Below are 17836 nucleotides of genomic sequence, written 5' to 3'. Positions count from 1 at the left end.
GAGAAAAGTGCGAATTCAAAAATTAAAATAGTAGTATTCGATATCCTCCGAGGGGCGTAAATACAACATTACTTCACTTATAGAATCATATGACAGCTGCAGAGAGGCGGGAGTTTTGCGTCCCCCACGTCTCCATCATCTTCACCAATATTTATCATTACCAGTATGTAAAAGCACCAAAACTATATCCTAGAATACAAAACAGTGTTGTAGATTTATAATGATATCTCTTTGTTACAAAGTATTCACACTGTCATCTATATATTCAAGTAATAATATCCTCAATCAAGCTGACCACATCCGTAGAGATTTTAATGAGGGGCGTGGTGGCAGAGATCATATACCACTAAAATCAGGTCTGTGTTCCTATAACCGAGCTCTGTTTTGTGTCTCAGTCTCCCTTCAGTCAAAATGGAGCGAGTGGAGGAACTGAGACAGAATATCAAGGAGGCATTTGAAGCATTTCACGGAGTTCAGGAGGAAAAATGGCAGTTGGTACAAGATTTTCACAACTCGGTCATGGAAATCTTGGTAAGTTGCTTGAGTACGTTATTCTTTGATGTACTGTTTCGTTATAAATAAAGACCAAAACAACTAGGAGAGAAAGCGTCTGTATTTCTTCCTACCTCTGACTTACACTTTCAAGATGGAAGTTTCAAGACATTTCTCAAATTTTGGATGATCCTTTTTTTGCTGTACTCTATAGAGACGCATCTTTAGTAGACCTTTATTTGACATATTTTTTGTTGCCCTTGACCAGTGCTCCACTTTATATATATATATATATATATATATATATATATATATATATATATATATATATATATATATATATATATATATATATATATATATATATATATATATATATATATATATATAAGCAAATAGATAAAAATTAAGATAGAATATTGGTATGAGGAAAAAAATATATGTGTAGGTAAGTGTAACGTCAAACTTATCATGCATTGTTTAAATTTTCATAGCTCAAAAGATGTCATGCGTATCCCTAAACATATGCACTATGCAAATCTTCACAGCTTAAGGAAGTGTCTGATAACTTCCGAGCCAACTTGGAGGCGTATCTGGAAATGAGGAACGAAAACTTGCACGTGACTCTCAAGAATATGGATGAATGTCTGAACCAGGCGTCTGCAGCACACGCTGACATTACGGACTACAGGATGCAACTCATGCAGGCGTGCAATCACAACATCCAGCCGCCCTTTAGCGCCCCGGAGGAATCCATACTGGTGAGACAAGCGCTGGGTATTCTCGTCACGTATTCCATACCTTAATGTGTGTTGCAGGGAGCGCTTTTGATTAAAATGACTTCTAAAGAGTATAATGTACAAAAGAGCTTAACCACTTCTTGCATAGCTTTTGTTGTCTAGGTACTAGTCATGCAAATATAGGTTTTCTTGTATCGCCATTTTGGACTTAGGCTGTTTACATTCTCTCTCTCTCTCTCTCTCTCTCTCTCTCTGTGTGTGTGTGTGTGTGTGTGTGTGTGTGTGTCGTCACGTCCTCCATTTCCTCTTAATTCCATCATAACAAAAGTTGCTAAGTATTATATCACTGACTGTATTGTATGAGAAACGTTTTGTCTGTTGTATTTTGTTAATCACCGGCGGAAATCTCCCATACATGGTGAAAATGTGGGGAACTAGACTGGTTATTGTCTCCCTAATTACGATAATATTATACACCTAAGAGTCGTTACAATACTAATGGTATCTAATAGAAATTGATGAATCCAATAAATTTACGTAGTCATCACAATCTAATGTACTCCAAATAATTCATCCAAATCAGAATCATGATTTCAGTCTGACCATTATAATTATTTAGGTTCACAAATTAGTAGGACTTTTTTTTTATTTATTTATTTTTTTTTTTTTGTTTATAGCTACTGTTGCATGTATAATAGTCAATTTTCAAATCAGTAAGTTTCATTCTTTTCCTGTTCATAACTACTGTCACATGTACTTTCCAGGTGAATGGGCAAGGAATAAAGGATCTGCACAATGTCTCCAGTGAGGCAGAGCAGTGTGTGATGGAGGTCAGTGAGCTGCAGGAACAGGCGTGCACCCTCATGAACACCTTATGGGAAAACATCCCACAAATGGTATGTTACTGCGGTACAAGTATTTTTTCTCTTTGTGTTTATGCTGTTAATTTTTCCTCGTTATTTCATCAGTTAAGGTGAGATCATTTCTGTTGACAAGGGTTTCTTCAGTAAATCTTTGTCGAAGAAACTGGTTAATATTATTAAGTGGCACGGTGGTTTTCATCAGATTGACACGATGGTGAACGAGGCAGTGGTCGAGGTGAAAAAATATGACGAGAGGCGGTTGCGGAAGGCCGAGGAGACGTGGCAGCGAGGCATTGAGGAGCTGAACAAGGCAGTGCAGGTGCTGGAGAACATGGAGAAAGTCAAGCAGCAAATAGAATGTCTTTGTCGAATGTTCAGGAAACCAGATAACTAAAATAATGCATCACTGGCACTGCAATACAAGGACGCCATTCTCAAGCATTCCTTCGCCTCATCCGGAATGCTTTCGGCAGGCTCTAATAAAATTATCGGATGCTTATAATGGTGTTGTCACAACTGTTGTAAGGATTCTGCATCATTAGTGGGATAAGAACATCTGTGAGACCTGCAAATTGCAAGTTTGAATGAAGAACAACACTAAAATAATGCGGGCCTGGCCAATTATTGACGGAGAGGAAAAAAAAAAAAAAAAAAAAAAAAAAAAAAAAATATATATATATATATATATATATATATATATATATATATATATATATATATATATATATATATATATATATATATATATATATATATATATATATATATATATATATATATAATATATATATATATATATATATATATATATATATATATATATATATATATATATATATATATATATATATATATATATATATTTTTTTTTTTAATATTATTAAAAGGAAGATTTCTTATGTTCTCTATATTTGACCTCCGTATTATATTATTTGTCAAACATTAAACATATTCATCATATTGGTTTTTCATGTAACGCAGACTACTAACATTGTGAAAGCTCTCCATTCCTTCCTGGTGTTCTACCTCATTCTTTATATACGCTCTTTCCTTTACATCTTTACCCTCCTGAATTCCACTGTCACGCGCAGACGGGGGGAGAGGGGAGGCGAGGAGAAGGGGAATAGGAAACACGTCATATACATCTACTACAGTTGGCAGAAAAGGAGACACATGATATACATCTGCTACAGTTGGGATGGAAAAATGTGCAGTAGCCACTTCACCTTGCTTTTAAGGAACTTTAGAATTAAACTACGATTTGATTTTTCACTAAATTTCCTTGTCTTCCCCATTTGTTGCTTCAGTAATGATTTTTAAGGAGAGAGAGAGAGAGAGAGAGAGAGAGAGAGAGATTCCAATAAGTGGCTGTCTTCGATACTCGCAACACTTGAGAATGTGATGAACTATTACAGCACTGATAATATGTGATGCACTGACACACTTATGTTCACACACAGTGAGTCGCAGCAGTGATTATACAACCTCTCAACAATCAGCCTGACATCCATGATATAAAAGAACATAACCTAAAAGCATAAAAAAAGGGAAGCTGCAAGAAGCCGTCAGCCCCTGATACACCGTCATATCTCTTTTGCAAGCCACAGAAGTGTTCTCTTTACACTCAGCTTGACCTCTCTTCTGTGCAACTGTATCACAGCTACGTAGATAGGTTAGTAGGTAGATAGACGGACAGACAAATAGATAGATAAATAGACAGACAAACAGATAGGCATAAACAGACAGATAAATAGATAGATAAATCTTCACTAACTGCAAATGTATACTCATCATCGAAAAGCGTACATACTGTACAAATTTTCAGTACTCACAAACGAGGCAATGAATCCCAAAATGAACACACACACACACACACACACACACAGAGCAGGAGGGAGCCGTTAAAAAGCCAATCTGACACCACTACAAACACCACCATCATCATCAGACAACTTGAGCTCCCGCCTGGTTTGTCAACACTGATTCCGGTGGTGAGTAGTGAGTGGCAGTGGTGAGTGCTAGTGGTGAGGCATGGCGGGTAGCAAGCTGAGGCGGTACGTGGGGCAGAAGGTGAGCGTGGTAAGGTGGAGGCCCCCAGCCACGCACTACGGGGACACGGACACCTTCTTGACGGGCACCTGGAATGATCCGGTGAGTGCTCGAGGCTCTTGTGGTTTGTATTATTGCTGGGAAGTAACCTTAGCCTACACATTCTGGGGTCCTGACTTGGTATTTATTTATGAGTAAAATATGATTTTTTTTTTCAAGTATTGATTACCCAATGATATCAGCAGTGAAAATAATGAAGGAAATTAATATAAACCTAACGTAACCAAACCCCCAGATGAAAATATTAATGTAATCTCTATATTAACAGATGATTTTGTTAGCTGGCAGGTGAGTGATATTGGTAGGGTTCACAAACGTAATTCGCTAAAATGTTATTTCAGGAGAACACTGTAGGTGTGTGGCGCACCCCAGAGTCTGATGATGACCCCGTGCCCATCTCTTCTCTGCCCCACCAGGGCGATGTTAGTGACATCCAGGTGAGTGAGCACACACACACACACACACACACACACACACACACACACACACACACACACACACTACGTGTATATATATATATATATATATATATATATATATATATATATATATATATATATATATATATATATATATATATATATATATATATATATATATATATATATATATATATCACACTTTTAGCTCTAATGAATTCATTTAGGGCAAGGTTTTACTAATTGTCATTTAAGTTTAGAGAAAAATTAATCACTGGGCCAAAGAAAGTTCAAAGGCAGCATTAGATAGTCTTCAAGTTGTATTGTGGAGTGATAATTGTTCTTGTGGCTACTGCAGTATGTGACCCGGGACTCCTTTATGGTGGGCAGCAGCACAGGAGGCGTGAGACTCTACAGACACAGTGCAGAAGGAGACCTTGAGGCAGTTAACTGTTGGGACAAAGTACATGCCTTCACAACAGGTGGGCCTGCTCAGCTTTTACTTTTTTTTGGTCACTGAATATGTTGAACAGCCATGGTGATATTACACATCCTTGTCTTACATCAGACTTTATTACTTATTTATTCCCATCAATATTGATACATGAACCGTCATGTGTATGCTCATCAACATGCTGTCTTCAAGTGCTTGCAAACATATACTTAGCTCCTTTCAAATTTTTCCTGCTTGCTGTAATATTTTGATGGTTTAGTATTCTGTGACATATGGAGGCACAAAGGTATATTTCATCTCCGTATTTTTTAAGTGAACAAGCTCATACTAATTTTTCCCCTCCACAGGTCCTGCACCGTGCACCTCCCTGGCGTGCAGTGGCGAACAGATTGCCTCAGTGGGGGAGGATGGGAAGCTAGTCATCATTAACCCTAACCAGAAGAAACCAGCCAGGGTGTTGGGTGAGTGGTGCTGTGATTGGTGAGTGGTGCTGGGGTTAGTGAGTGGTGCTGGGGTTGGTGAGTGGTGCTGGGGTAGGTGAGTGGCGCTAGGGTTGGGTGAGTGGTGCTGTAGTTGGGTGAGTGGAGACAGCAACCATGGTTGCTATCTCTACTTTTCATAACACTTCAGTAGAAAAGTGAAGAGGGAAGAGAAAATTATATTGTGCAAGGTAGAAGTATTTTCACCAACAAATTTCTTTTTGTGTTGGCAGAGGGTGTGGGAGGCTGCAGCCTGTATGCCGTGATGTTTGTCCGCACCCATGAGGTCCTGACATCCAGCATGCAGGGCCACCTCAAGTTGTGGGACCTGAGGGCCTCTCAAACAGCCAAGGGACTTCTTTTCAGCCCAGACCAGGTTGTCTAGCTCATATTTTGTCCTTATGTTAAACTCTTGAAGGATTTTCATTACTTCATTATTATGAGATGTGTGGAAGGTATCCACCTTGTTTGCTGTTGTAGCCCTCCTGACTTTACCTCCTCAACCTGGATTCAGTGAGCCAGTCTCAGGAGTTCAGCAGAGGCCCTTTGGCACATTTCAATTTTGTCTTGATATTATTTGTGTTCAGTGTAACATGAGGAACAATGTGTGATTCATAAGAAGTTTTATGAAATTGGGGTTGGAGTGGAGTGAAATAGTAATGACTAGTGTGCCAGACATGTGGGAGTCTAACTTTTAAGGCTGTCAGTAACCAATTAATTCAATTCTTTTCCTATTTCACACTGAAGGGTTCAACTTGTGTCAGGTTTTCATGAGGATTCAGCATCTCTGAAAAGACTGAGAACTGCTGCTTTTGACACTGCAGCCCAAGTGAGAGTTAGAGTGAGGGAGCTGATATTTCCCCTTATGCTGAAACCTTTTAGTATTTACTCTTCGATGTCATTCAGGCCATGATTTTCAACATCAAACTATGGTTTGACCATTTTGAATTGAGCATTTGGGCATTGTCATTTCCGGGGATTCCCTGGCCTGCGGCGCTGCCACACTTACATATTTTTTTTTTAATGATGTTTGCATTGTTTTTTGCAAACACCACAATACTTGGCAATGTTTCCTCCAAGTATTGTCACTTTTCCGTGGGTGACTGAGTGAGGTCACACGGTCAGACTGACCGTGTTAATCCATAGGTCACTTCCTCTCGCGCTGCTTGCCAGGATGGAAGCTACCTCTCCTGCTCGTTCTCGTCACCTCCACAGCTGAGAAAAGAGCTTATTTAGTCTGTAAATAAGTGTTTTTTTTTTGGAAGAAAAGGCTAATAGGGGGCCATTACTTGACCCCTCAAGAGTTGTTGGCTGAACAGTGAAAGCCACCAATGTGAGTGGGGTAACAGTTAGAAGAATTTGTTCATCTGCCAGTGAAGTTCACATGACAAAGAGACCACCAGGATATCCTGTGTTCTCTTCACCAACAAAGAACCGCCCAGTAACCATAACCAATGTTGATGACTGACAAAATGCGTGATGAGGACAGTTTTGGGATTTTATGCAAGCAAGGAGGTCCCAACACTGCACAAAGTAAAGGAAGAATTGAAGGAAAATATTTCCTTCAAAGGATGCACTGAATCTCTATGGAAGATTCTCAAAGAGATTGGATTTATATCAGGAAAAAAAAGTCGTAACTAAAAAAATAAAAATATAACATTGTAGTTTAAGGGAAATATCATATATAAAAGGAAACCTATCACATTTAAATGAAATTTACAATGGAGAGAGAGAGAGAGAGAGAGAGAGAGAGAGAGAGAGAGAGAGAGAGAGAGAGAGAGAGAGAGAGAGAGAGAGAGAGAGAGAGAGAGAGAGAGAGAGAGAGCAGCTTGACTGACTGACAGGCAGGAAATTTTTTCTCATTCTAATGATTCATAGGCAAGTATAGATCTCTGATAGAAATAAATTTGTATGAAATGTAGATTGTATATGCAGAGAGAGAGAGAGAGAGAGAGAGAGAGAGAGAGAGAGTTTGACTGACAGGTAGGAGATTTTTTCTCAAATTCCAATGATTCATAAGCAAGTATAGATCTCTGATGAAAATAAATTTGTGTAAAATGTAGATTGTATATGCAGAGAGAGAGAGAGAGAGAGAGAGAGAGAGAGAGAGAGAGAGAGTGGTGTGGGGGGAGAAAGGTTATCAGTGACACATAGGCTCTAATCCGATAATTGGCCCCAGTACAATGTTTGGCAGCACCACAGGTCAGGAATCACTGGATACGACAACGTTCAAATGCTCAATTCAGAATGGTCAGCCCATAATTTTTTGCTGTCAGTTTGGAGAAAGATGCAGGATTTTACTTTATAATTGAATGAGTATTTACAATCCTTTTTAAAATTAAATGTGGTGGAGACAACAGCTTAAACAGCACTTGACACATTTCTTTGGACAGGTGGCAGTGTGCAACTTGGCAGGGCACCCCACACAGCAGCACCTGGTAGCCGCTGGAGGTGAGGATGGGACACTGGCTCTTTGGGACATGCGCAACACTGCACACCCATTCACAATTATTGCTGCCCACAATGGTCCAGGTAAGGAAATACTGTCAGTTCTGACCCAATAGACACTCCATGGAAGGTAGTATTTAAAGTTAAATTGTCAGATATCCTGTAACTTTCTCTGGCATAACTTGTTGGTCAGTCAAAAAAAGTTAGTGTAGAATGTCAATGAACATGTGCACTGTAAGTTAATGTTAGAAAATTGTGTTCCTCCCAGTTTGTCAGGTCCAGTTTCACCCTGTGGCTCCTGAGCACCTCTTCACCTGTGGCATGGATGGACAGCTGCTACACTGGGATGCCTCGGCCTCAGCTAAACCATCTCACTTGTCATACAAAGGAACTCAAGATTTGTCAGGTAAAACACTTTGCTTGACTTCAAGTGTTCTGTCTTTGTATCTTTTAACATTAATGGTTTGAAACTTTGTTTTATTATCTTTCTGATGAACAAATACCCCTTGTTCCACTGGTAGTATTACATGTCAAGCATTTACAACTGGTCGAGCCATAAAGGATAGTACAGCAAAGTCAGCAAAGTTGGTGCAATGATGTGCTTAGCCTTTTTTCCTTATTCACGGAAAACGTCCTCCTCAATGATCCAAGGCAATTTTATTTTTTTATTTTTGTTTTTACTTATTCCTTTATGTTTGGCAGCTCACCCACAGACTGGTCCTTGTTAAAGCAACAAGGTGTAGTGTCATATTTTGTTTCTTTTTTGGTTTCCTTTTTCCACTTCCAAAACTGAACATTGCATTATGAGACACAATCTTATCAGTCTAGTTTTCACTCCTGAAACTATCTTCCCTTGAATAAGAGTCTAACTTCTCTAGGTATGATTAAGAAAGCAATTTGTAAATGGTGTTTATTCTTGTAATTTTTTTTTGTGGACTAACAGAGGAATATTTTCTCTTTAAGTACATCCCTTTCCTTCCAGATCAACTTTCATACAAGATCCATCCAGTCATTTACGGGTTCCTTTCCCATATTCTTTGTCATCCTTTGTGCATCAGATGCTTTCCAAAGCCTTTGACAACTTATCACTCATTCACTAATATTTTTTAATTTCATTCATGTTTGTTTATTCTCCCACCAGTCTTGAAACTCTGGTAGGTATATCTCAGTGAAATATCATCATTGCCGTTGCATTGCTTTCAAAGAGGTATGTGATAAGTAGGAAAGAAAACTGGCTATTGAAAGTGCTACACTTCCATTGTTATCATTCAATTACAGGTACTTATATCCCATCATGGACAGTAAGTTTATGCCAATAAAGTGTTTAGATACATGACCATATATGTGTGTTGACAGGTGGAAGTGTGACAGTGTGGCTGGGCAGTGAAGTGTCCCGAGGAGCAACAGATACAACTTGCATTCTCCAGTCCCCACTTCCCATCAACTCCTTGGATGTGGAAGGGGCAACACTCATCGCTGGTTCAGACAATGAGGCCATTTATGTCCTGGGACAGTTGTTGAAGAAGAGGATTGATGATATGGTATATTAAGCAGCAGGTTTGTGGCATCTTTTTATTTTTTTATAATGGAAGCATATGAAAGACCTGGAGAGGTGGTGAATATTTCAAAAGCAAGTATATTAAATTTTAAAAATTTTGTTGACAGTTTTATATTTTTCTTTAACCATTATTGGAATTCAACAAAAAAATTGCATAAGTATTCTTACTCAGTGTACCATTTGTCCACATCAAAATCTTACTGTTCTTTTTCAAAGTTCTATGAAGTGTTGGCATGAAATATGATTTACCAAAATATACTCACATTTTGGCTGTTTCAGTCTCAATGCCAGGCTGACTTTCTCTTAAAGGGGATAGGTATGTGAGGCAAGGTTTTGTCTTGGTGGAGGAATAAGAACACGTGTGGAGGGAGCTCCTACGTGCCCCACTACATTCCTCTTTATAATCTTTTAAACAATACAAGGCTTGCCCTGTCCTATTCAGAAATTCCAGAGATCAGAAGTCAAATATTTTATGGTTTCTCTTCATGAATTGTTTGATTCCTGTGAGTTGCTTATGTGACAAGAAATGACATTGAGAAATGCAGGGTAGAGTCATTAGTTGAAAAGTAGATAGGATAAAAGGTTTGGTTGAGATAATTTATGAATAATATAGAATGGAACACTTCTTTTTGTAGGTTTAAAACTGGCTGTCTACCACTGCAGCAGTATACAGCCAGAAATGAAACTCGAGATGAAGATGCAGAGAAAAAGGGGTAGAAACTGTACGATAACCTAAAACATTTTAAATTTATGCCAGACTATCAGAAGCTTTCGATATATCAAAGGCAACAAGCAGAGGTTTCACCAGAATCTCTAGGAGAGAATGACCAAGATCCAACAAGGTAACCTAGATCCTTGTCAGTGGATTGTTCTTTATGAAATCCAAACTAATGGGGAGAGAGTGATGCATGAGAATATTTCAGTTGAGAATAGATGTGAAAGCTATAAAAAGATATGAAATCAAATCTACAGGTCATTAGTCTGGAAGATTACTCTGGAAGATTGGAACAGTTCCTAGGATTGGGTTGAATGCACACAGGCAAAACTTCAATGAATGCACATCAATGCATGAAAACAGATAATGAATACAGTTTATTTATGTAAAATCATATAACAGATATATTACAATTGTGAAATTGTTTGGAATAATAAGTAAATGATACTTAAATTGTATAGGCCTTTATAATTTGCAAGTCCAAACACAATCTTCATTTGACAACAAAAGGGAAAACATAACCAATAGCTTTTTGAAACTGTACACTGATTTCAAGACATTAAAAAATAGCTGTGAAATTTCCAGTTCTTGTCAGTGGTACAATTATTCGTTGTCATCTGCACCTGCCACACAGGAAATCGCAAGGATTTTAAGTGCAAAAGTAATATTATCTCACATAAAATTGAGGCCAGTGGTCTGTTGCTTATATTTCAGCCAGCACCACTCCAGCTTTAGAGACAACAAAGCAAAGCAGTATCTTATCAGTACTGTGAATGTAGCTGTAGAACAGAATATGGCTACTCCATTCATCCTTGCTGGTCACACTACTAACAGCAACAAATTACTGACTTTAATGTTATGTGGCGAGAGTTAATGAGGTTTTAGAGTTATATGAATGAGGAAAATTGAAAGAGGGAGAAAGATAGTTTTGATTGTAGGTTTAAATGGAAAGATTTAAAATAGCAAAGTACCAGATGTGTTAGGATAATGGGGTGTAGAAATGAATGAAAATAACGAATACCATTATATGTGCAGAAAAGGGCTGTTTCTGCATAAGATGATCCACAGATACATTTGGAGAAGGAGGGATGAAAGAGGTGAGCAGAAGAGTATGATAAATTACATAGCAGTGGGACAGAAAAAGTGAGAAAAGTTGTGTTACATGCGGAGGAAATGAGAAGGATGTTTGAAGGGTTACAGTAATTATACTATTTAAACAAAATAAGAGTCAAGAGATAGATGGCAGTCTGGAAGGAGTAATGGCAGAGAGAGGATGGCAAGTGTTAGCTAGTGAGAGGTTAGATGGGATAGTGGTAAGTTGTCAAAGATGAGTTGAACTTCTTTACTTCATATTTCAATAATTATAGTATTCACTAATTGAACTAATATTTTTTTTACATTTATGATTATATTACAAAACTTTCATATTTGTGTATGCTATTTTAAATCAATCAAATCTAAACTTTGTATGTCTATTTTGATCCATTATTAGACAAAGATGTTATCAAAATAAATCAGAATTTCAGTTTGAAAAGAAGAAAAATATTCTTATGAGTAAACAGAATTGCAACATTTCCTCTTACCTAGTGATATGTTCACAAGTGTGACCACTACTGTAAAGTGTCCCTGAGTACATCACCAGACAGTATTACAAATAAAAGGATCAAGGTGTCACTAAAGTACAAATATAGGTAGATAAAATTAACTGTTTTTGTATTAGACTTTTTTTTTCATCCATGGAGCAGAAGAGAAAGATTTTATATGATGCATGCAGTCATTTTTGAGTATTTGTAATTACATATATAAAAAAATTACATAAGTACACTTATTAATGACTGCCCCTGAAGGAATCTAGGCCCTTGAGTTTTAGGTCAGTATTCTCAATCATTAGAGATGTAGAAAATTATGAGTAGTTTGTTGTGACAGAGTCTTTATAACTTTGCAAATGCTAAATCAGTAACTTTGCATATTTCTGGTTTTACTGTGTAAATAACATTCACATTTTGACCATCTTCTGTGTCCACGAGCAATGCTCTCCACTCTCTTTCCCCATTCATCTTTCCAGGAGTCTGTTCTAGGTACTTCAGTGAAATTGGCACAGTAGAACCTTGGTTCGCAAATGCTCCACATCATGAATAAATTGGTTCACAAACTAGATTTGCGAACAAATTTTAGCTTGGTTCACGAATGATACTTTGGGGCATGAACACGTTACCCACAATCCATAGAACCTTGTGCTCAGTTGTGCGTTGGTATGCTTGGCATAAATATTGTTTGCAAGTGTTGTGTTAAAAATTTTTTTTTCTATTTTCCCTTTTTGTGTTTTTTAGCCCCCATTATGCCTGTAAGGAAAAAAGTGTTAAATTTCACTACTGGCTCAGTCTTTCGGCCCAAAGACCTTGGATTATTCTTTCACTTGTTGTAAATTACACTATATTACTGGTAATGAACACATATGGGGAGGGTGGGTTGCTAAAGACGAAAATTTACTATCTCCAGAGAGAGAGAGAGAGAGAGAGAGAGAGAGAGAGAGAGAGAGAGAGAGAGAGAGAGAGAGAGAGAGAGAGAGAGACAGGCCAGGCAGCAGCCTTTTACCCGAAATTTGGTAGCTTCCTCCTCTTCCTCTCCTCCCTCACCATCTATATGTGCCAGCAACTATAAATAACAAAGGTAAATTATGGTAGTTTTATCTAATTTAGTGTTATTTGTCTCACATTAAGGATATGTATTTCAATTTCTTTATATTAAAAAAAATTTCTGTAGCTGAAACAAATTAATTGTATTTTCATTAATTTCGATGGAAAAATATTTTGGGTTCACGAACAATTTGGTTTGCGAACCAAGGCCTAAAATGGATTAAGTTCATGAACCGAGATTCTACTGTACTCTAAATGCAATTCAGTACCATCATCAATATAAACACTAAAAAATATCAGATGTCACTTTTAGATATAACAACCTTTGCTAAAACCAAATTTTAGCATTGATTATGATGTACTTTGTTTCAACTTTTTTTCAGGAAACTAATAAGTTCATGAATTACTTGACAATTACAAAAGGGCATGCACAGAATTAAACTTATCAATGTACTTTATTAAATGCATATATTCTTTAAAGAATCAGCCAGTTCATTTCCTGTAAGTGGCTTAAGATCTGAAAATGCATGATGGACCCACTCTTGCTGTTGGCTGAATTAAATAAATCATTTACCATTGCAGTCCACAAATAAGAGAATGATAGTGTTGGCAAACAAATTATCACATTACCAGTACAAAGACAAACCAGTGTCTATAAACATGAACAAGACCTTGCTACTACTTGGTCTGCCATAGGGCACCATTAAAATTGCTGAACTTTGTTCTTTCCATATTTTCTGCTGGATGCAGGAGAGTCCAACTTATTAAATTTAATGAGAGGACAGCCAACCAAGGCTAACTAAAATTCACTTGAACCTTTGCTGTCTCTTATGGTCTAAATGATGAAGTGTCAGACTTGCATGTTACTGTGACACTCCTGACAAGTATAGTCCCTGGAGAGAGAGCACCTCTCAGAAAGATTTCCCACTGCTACCACCATTGTGATGCCCAGCCTTGGAGCATTCTGGAAACACTGAGAAATTGAGCTGAAGGTAGAATAAAATCACTGTGAGAAGTGACCTTGTCAGGGACTGAACCTGCCTGGATCATCATGATGGCAAAACAAGTCTGACATGTTACTAGTTAAGCCAGGAATGGTCCTGTCACTACATGACCTGAAAGGGGATTCAACCTTCAAGCCTGTCACTTCAAACAAAGTATGTTTAATATATTTTCAGAGATACCTAGAAAATGTAGGCTGTTACATTATTTTCTTGGATTGTTTTTCTCTCTGGATGGACTTATGTCTGCTGTGGACTTGATGCTCTTCTGTCTTTCCTTTTTTGACATAGTGCACTCACTAGCTGGTCAGCATTACATGGAATATTCTTTTGAAGGGAGAGAGTGCACCTCACTCCTCAACAAACTGAGGCTTGGGGTATGGGCTGGCTTCATCATGGAAGTCAGCTTGGTGCCTCCCTTACTCTAAACAGGCTTTCCAGCCTGGTGCCTCCCTTACTCTAAACAATCTCATTCCAAAATAATCTTTATTGAATACCTGAACTACCAGTTTTACTGAATAAATTATCACAGTAAATAACTAGGTAATAGGAAAACCAAAATAGGTTTGTTTAATGAACATAATGCAAAAGTACATACTTAGTTCTTAGCTTGGTACTTGGTTATCACTGCAAGTACTACTAGATCCACTATACTGCCAAGAAATGTCTCATTTGCTACCACTTGCTGTGTTACCTTCACTGTCTTGCCGCCTCTGGTGAGCCTGGGAATCGTGTTGGAAACAAAGGAAATTAGTTGTCAAAATAATTTCTAACATAATATGATAACTTCCACACAGTGCAAGGATGCTACTGCAGGGTGTAGTAATATGTTAACAATACTAGACTTTTTTGCTTTTATATGAAGAAAAGGGGCTGATGACAATAATATTAGACTTATTTGTCTTTATATGAAGAAAAGGGGCTTTAAAATCACCCTGATTCCTCTTTACTGAGTATCACTCTGGTTACTTTTTAATGAATAGCACAAGTTTAGCTCCTGAACATGTTTGGTTACCTAACCTAGCATTAACCTTTTGAATGCTATGGAATTTTCATTACAGTTTGGTACAAGTTAAGAATACAATCTTTAATGACACCACTGATAGCAAAAGGAGTGAATAATTTAAACCTGTCTTCAGTTATATTTTCCAAAAGGAAAATTATTAATACTGAAAATTATTTAAATGAAAAGGATAACATTGTGTCCAGAACTCGAAGGATTAAAAAGGTTTGGTTAGGAGAATAGCTATGTCCATAAAGAAACTGAATTCTTCTACAGGGATGTCTTATGAACCAAAATATATTGTTATCTCCCATAACTAAATAGAAAATTGTATGATGAATGTAGCTAATTTTAATCTCACCATTTCTGCAATTTGATGCAGCTGTTTTGCAGAAGCTTGGCCTGTTTGTTGGACAAGGGAGAAGAAGATAGAGCTTTCGTTGTTGAGAAGGTTATACGGTGTATCAAACTCCTGTAAAAATATTTAAAAAACATCAAACTTGAACTTTACCACAGCATTAATGAATTCATCATCTGTATTTTCTTAAGTTAAATCTATTGTAAATATTTGTGATGCTAGATGCTTTGAATATATTTGCATATATTAAAAGCATGCAGCAACAAATTAGCAATGTGAATGCCTTTCTTCACATGATGATATAAAATATTACAAAGTATTTTGACATGGCAAAGGCAAGCTGATGTACCATGAGCTGGCCGGCCTGAAGCACCATCACACGGTCACTGTCCATGATGGTGTGGAGTCGGTGAGCAATGGTGAGCACTGTACATTCAGCAAACTTGGTTCTGATTGTCTGCTGGATTAGTTCATCTGTCCTGAAAATTGCAATCATAAAGATTCTTAAATCTGAAGCAAAAGTGAACATTTGCTTCATTTTGATTCATAATGTGTTCACTTTTTAGATCTTGTTTCACGACAGTGCTGCAGATTTTAACATTTGTAGGGTGAGGCAATTAATGCAAGAGGGTACATATGCAGTGCCTGGGATGTATGAATATTGCCACAGAGCATCCTGCTTGTTTGCCAAAGGAGACTGAAAGGGATTGAGTTAGGAGACTAGGAATTCCTTCATCTGCATTTTCATCCTGATTACTTTTTTTCAAAGAGGAATATCTATTTGTTATAGCCACTGTCCACCATACTGTGGTCTGTAGCATAGGTGGGCATTATCGTGATAATGATATTGGGTTATTGGTTATCTGATAATTATTTTTCCCATGATATCGATTCATTGGTATCACTGATATTTTTAATTCGAAACTAGTGATATTCAATAATTTTGGTTTTTGGGACATGAGCATGTTGAAGTTTTTAACTTTCAAAATCAAATGTAATTATTTAATTTAAAACATTACTATTCATTATTAAAGAGGCAGGATAAACATTGAATTTGAATTTTTTTTCAAGGTTTTCCCAAGTTTTCTTAAATAAAGTAAAAATAAAGATTTGGGTTTACCAATTTTTTACTTAAAATATCAATATTGTTATCAGTAGTATTGAAATTTTGGATTTATCGATAAATTTGTCACCAGTTATCAATTATCGGTTATTGTGACTAATTTTTTTCTTCCTGTGTCTAGCTATGGTCTGTAGTACATTCAGTTTACTGCTGTGCTTTCCATCACAGTTTAGAAAAGGCTGTTCAGTAGTCCAAACAACCCTGTGCATTACTTTCAGTAAGTAGGTAACTGATAGAGAATAACAGATAACAGAATTCATTGGAAAAGACAATAGAATATATTCTATTTACTTCACATCTATAAAAGATACAAGTATTCTTTGTCTAGTTTGTAATAGCTAAAGTTTCTATACCCTGGATTTAGTGTATTTGGAAATGGTACTTGACAAGTTGACAAACCTTGGGTCCACATTTGCTGTTGCTTCATCCAAGACAAGAATCTTATTGTGTCTGAGAATGGCTCGTGCCAAACACACCAACTGCCGCTGCCCAACACTCAGGTTGATGCCACCCTCGGCCATCAGGGTTTCTAGGCCACCCATGTCTGACACTGCAGTTTTGAGTTGAACCTGAAAAATTGGCATTTTGTGATGCACTGCATATGTCATGATTTATACATACCATATGCAGCATACCACTTTTTTTCCTTTATATTCATAGTCTCATGAGGTCTTTCTGATTTGGAAATTGCTCTGCCTAAGAATTAATCTCTTATAATTGTGTCATTCCTCATTCTACATATTTATATAGTACTACCCTACCTCTTCCAGGGATTTCCAGAGCTGCTCATCTGAGTGCTGATGGAAAGGATCCAGGTTTTTCCTCATGGTTCCAGAAAAGAGAGTTGGATCCTGAGGTATGATAGAGATGTTGCCCCGAACATCATGCAGGCCCAGCTCTTGGATTTTGATGCCATCAATGTAGATGACACCTGATGGTTCAGTGAGACGGAAGAGGGAGGTGATCAAAGAAGACTTTCCAGCTCCTGTCCTGCCCACAATGCCAATCTGGAAACATCATGCCATTTGAGCAAACTTTGACTCTTCACTTTCTCTGTTTTGTTCACCCATGCTTCTGTTGGTTTTGTATTTTTTAACAAATTAAAAATTACCAATAAACATTTCTAGAAAAAAGGATTGGTGCCCTGTGCCTTTTGATCCAATTTTCTTTCTTTGTTCTATTTTTGGGGAACTTAACATTACCATACTGGTATGGAAAGAGAGGAGTGTGTTGGGATAATAGTTTGGAGACCAAAAGAGAACACATGGAAGGAAGATGACAAAGCTTGAGAATATAAAATACTGGGAGTAGAAGATTATTCCCTGAAAAAGACAAGGAGCATGTAAGAGAGAGAGAGAGAGAGAGAGAGAGAGAGAGAGAGAGAGAGAGAGAGAGAGAGAGAGAGAAACTGGAGTGTGGATGATATACATGGTCAGGT

General features: G+C 37.4%; 3 protein-coding genes across 8 annotated transcripts in view; 2 read left to right on the top strand and 1 right to left on the bottom strand.

The window, feature by feature from the left end:
* The first annotated feature begins 38 nt into the window (after positions 1-38).
* On the top strand, positions 39-2638 carry LOC135104075 (uncharacterized). Its single transcript, XM_064010988.1, has 5 exons — positions 39-163; positions 396-531; positions 1041-1253; positions 1997-2128; positions 2298-2638. The coding sequence occupies exons 1-5, from the start codon at positions 90-92 to the stop codon at positions 2487-2489; spliced, it is 747 nt and encodes a 248-aa protein (XP_063867058.1). The 5' UTR covers positions 39-89; the 3' UTR covers positions 2490-2638.
* A 1373-nt stretch (positions 2639-4011) lies between these two features.
* Positions 4012-17534, top strand: LOC135104069 (nucleoporin Nup43-like). Its single transcript, XM_064010969.1, has 9 exons — positions 4012-4246; positions 4546-4641; positions 4982-5105; positions 5425-5538; positions 5790-5932; positions 7950-8088; positions 8273-8410; positions 9361-9561; positions 17169-17534. Exons 1-8 carry the CDS (start codon positions 4127-4129, stop codon positions 9552-9554), a joined length of 1068 nt encoding a protein of 355 aa, XP_063867039.1. The 5' UTR covers positions 4012-4126; the 3' UTR covers positions 9555-9561; positions 17169-17534.
* LOC135104068 (ATP-binding cassette sub-family C member 4-like) overlaps positions 9563-17836 on the bottom strand; it is a 116075-nt gene continuing 107801 nt past the window's right edge. For 5 of the 6 annotated variants that reach the window (XM_064010965.1, XM_064010964.1, XM_064010966.1 and 2 more), the window contains 5 exons: positions 17160-17405; positions 16798-16967; positions 15625-15754; positions 15279-15389; positions 9563-14636 (listed from right to left, as the gene is read on the bottom strand). In XM_064010965.1, the coding sequence (XP_063867035.1) occupies positions 14583-14636; positions 15279-15389; positions 15625-15754; positions 16798-16967; positions 17160-17405 (711 nt within the window). In that variant the 3' untranslated portion in view covers positions 9563-14582. The remainder of the gene's footprint in view (positions 14637-15278; positions 15390-15624; positions 15755-16797; positions 16968-17159; positions 17406-17836) is intronic. The other variant, XR_010270294.1, reaches the window with a different exon arrangement.

The sequence above is a fragment of the Scylla paramamosain genome, chromosome 10 (genome assembly GCF_035594125.1).
Source record: "Scylla paramamosain isolate STU-SP2022 chromosome 10, ASM3559412v1, whole genome shotgun sequence".
Classification (NCBI taxonomy): domain Eukaryota; kingdom Metazoa; phylum Arthropoda; class Malacostraca; order Decapoda; family Portunidae; genus Scylla; species Scylla paramamosain.
This window is presented reverse-complemented; position numbering and strand designations above follow the sequence as displayed.

Coding starts and splice junctions, on each gene's coding strand:
- LOC135104075 (XM_064010988.1), top strand. CDS start 90: ATGACAGCTGCAGAGAGGCGGGAGTTTTGCGTCCCCCACGTCTCCATC. Junction 164..395: donor ACCAATATTTATCATTACCA/GTATGTAAAAGC, acceptor TTTGTGTCTCAG/TCTCCCTTCAGTCAAAATGG. Junction 1,254..1,996: donor CCCCGGAGGAATCCATACTG/GTGAGACAAGCG, acceptor TGTACTTTCCAG/GTGAATGGGCAAGGAATAAA.
- LOC135104069 (XM_064010969.1), top strand. CDS start 4,127: ATGGCGGGTAGCAAGCTGAGGCGGTACGTGGGGCAGAAGGTGAGCGTG. Junction 5,539..5,789: donor GAAACCAGCCAGGGTGTTGG/GTGAGTGGTGCT, acceptor TTGTGTTGGCAG/AGGGTGTGGGAGGCTGCAGC. Junction 8,089..8,272: donor TGCTGCCCACAATGGTCCAG/GTAAGGAAATAC, acceptor TGTTCCTCCCAG/TTTGTCAGGTCCAGTTTCAC.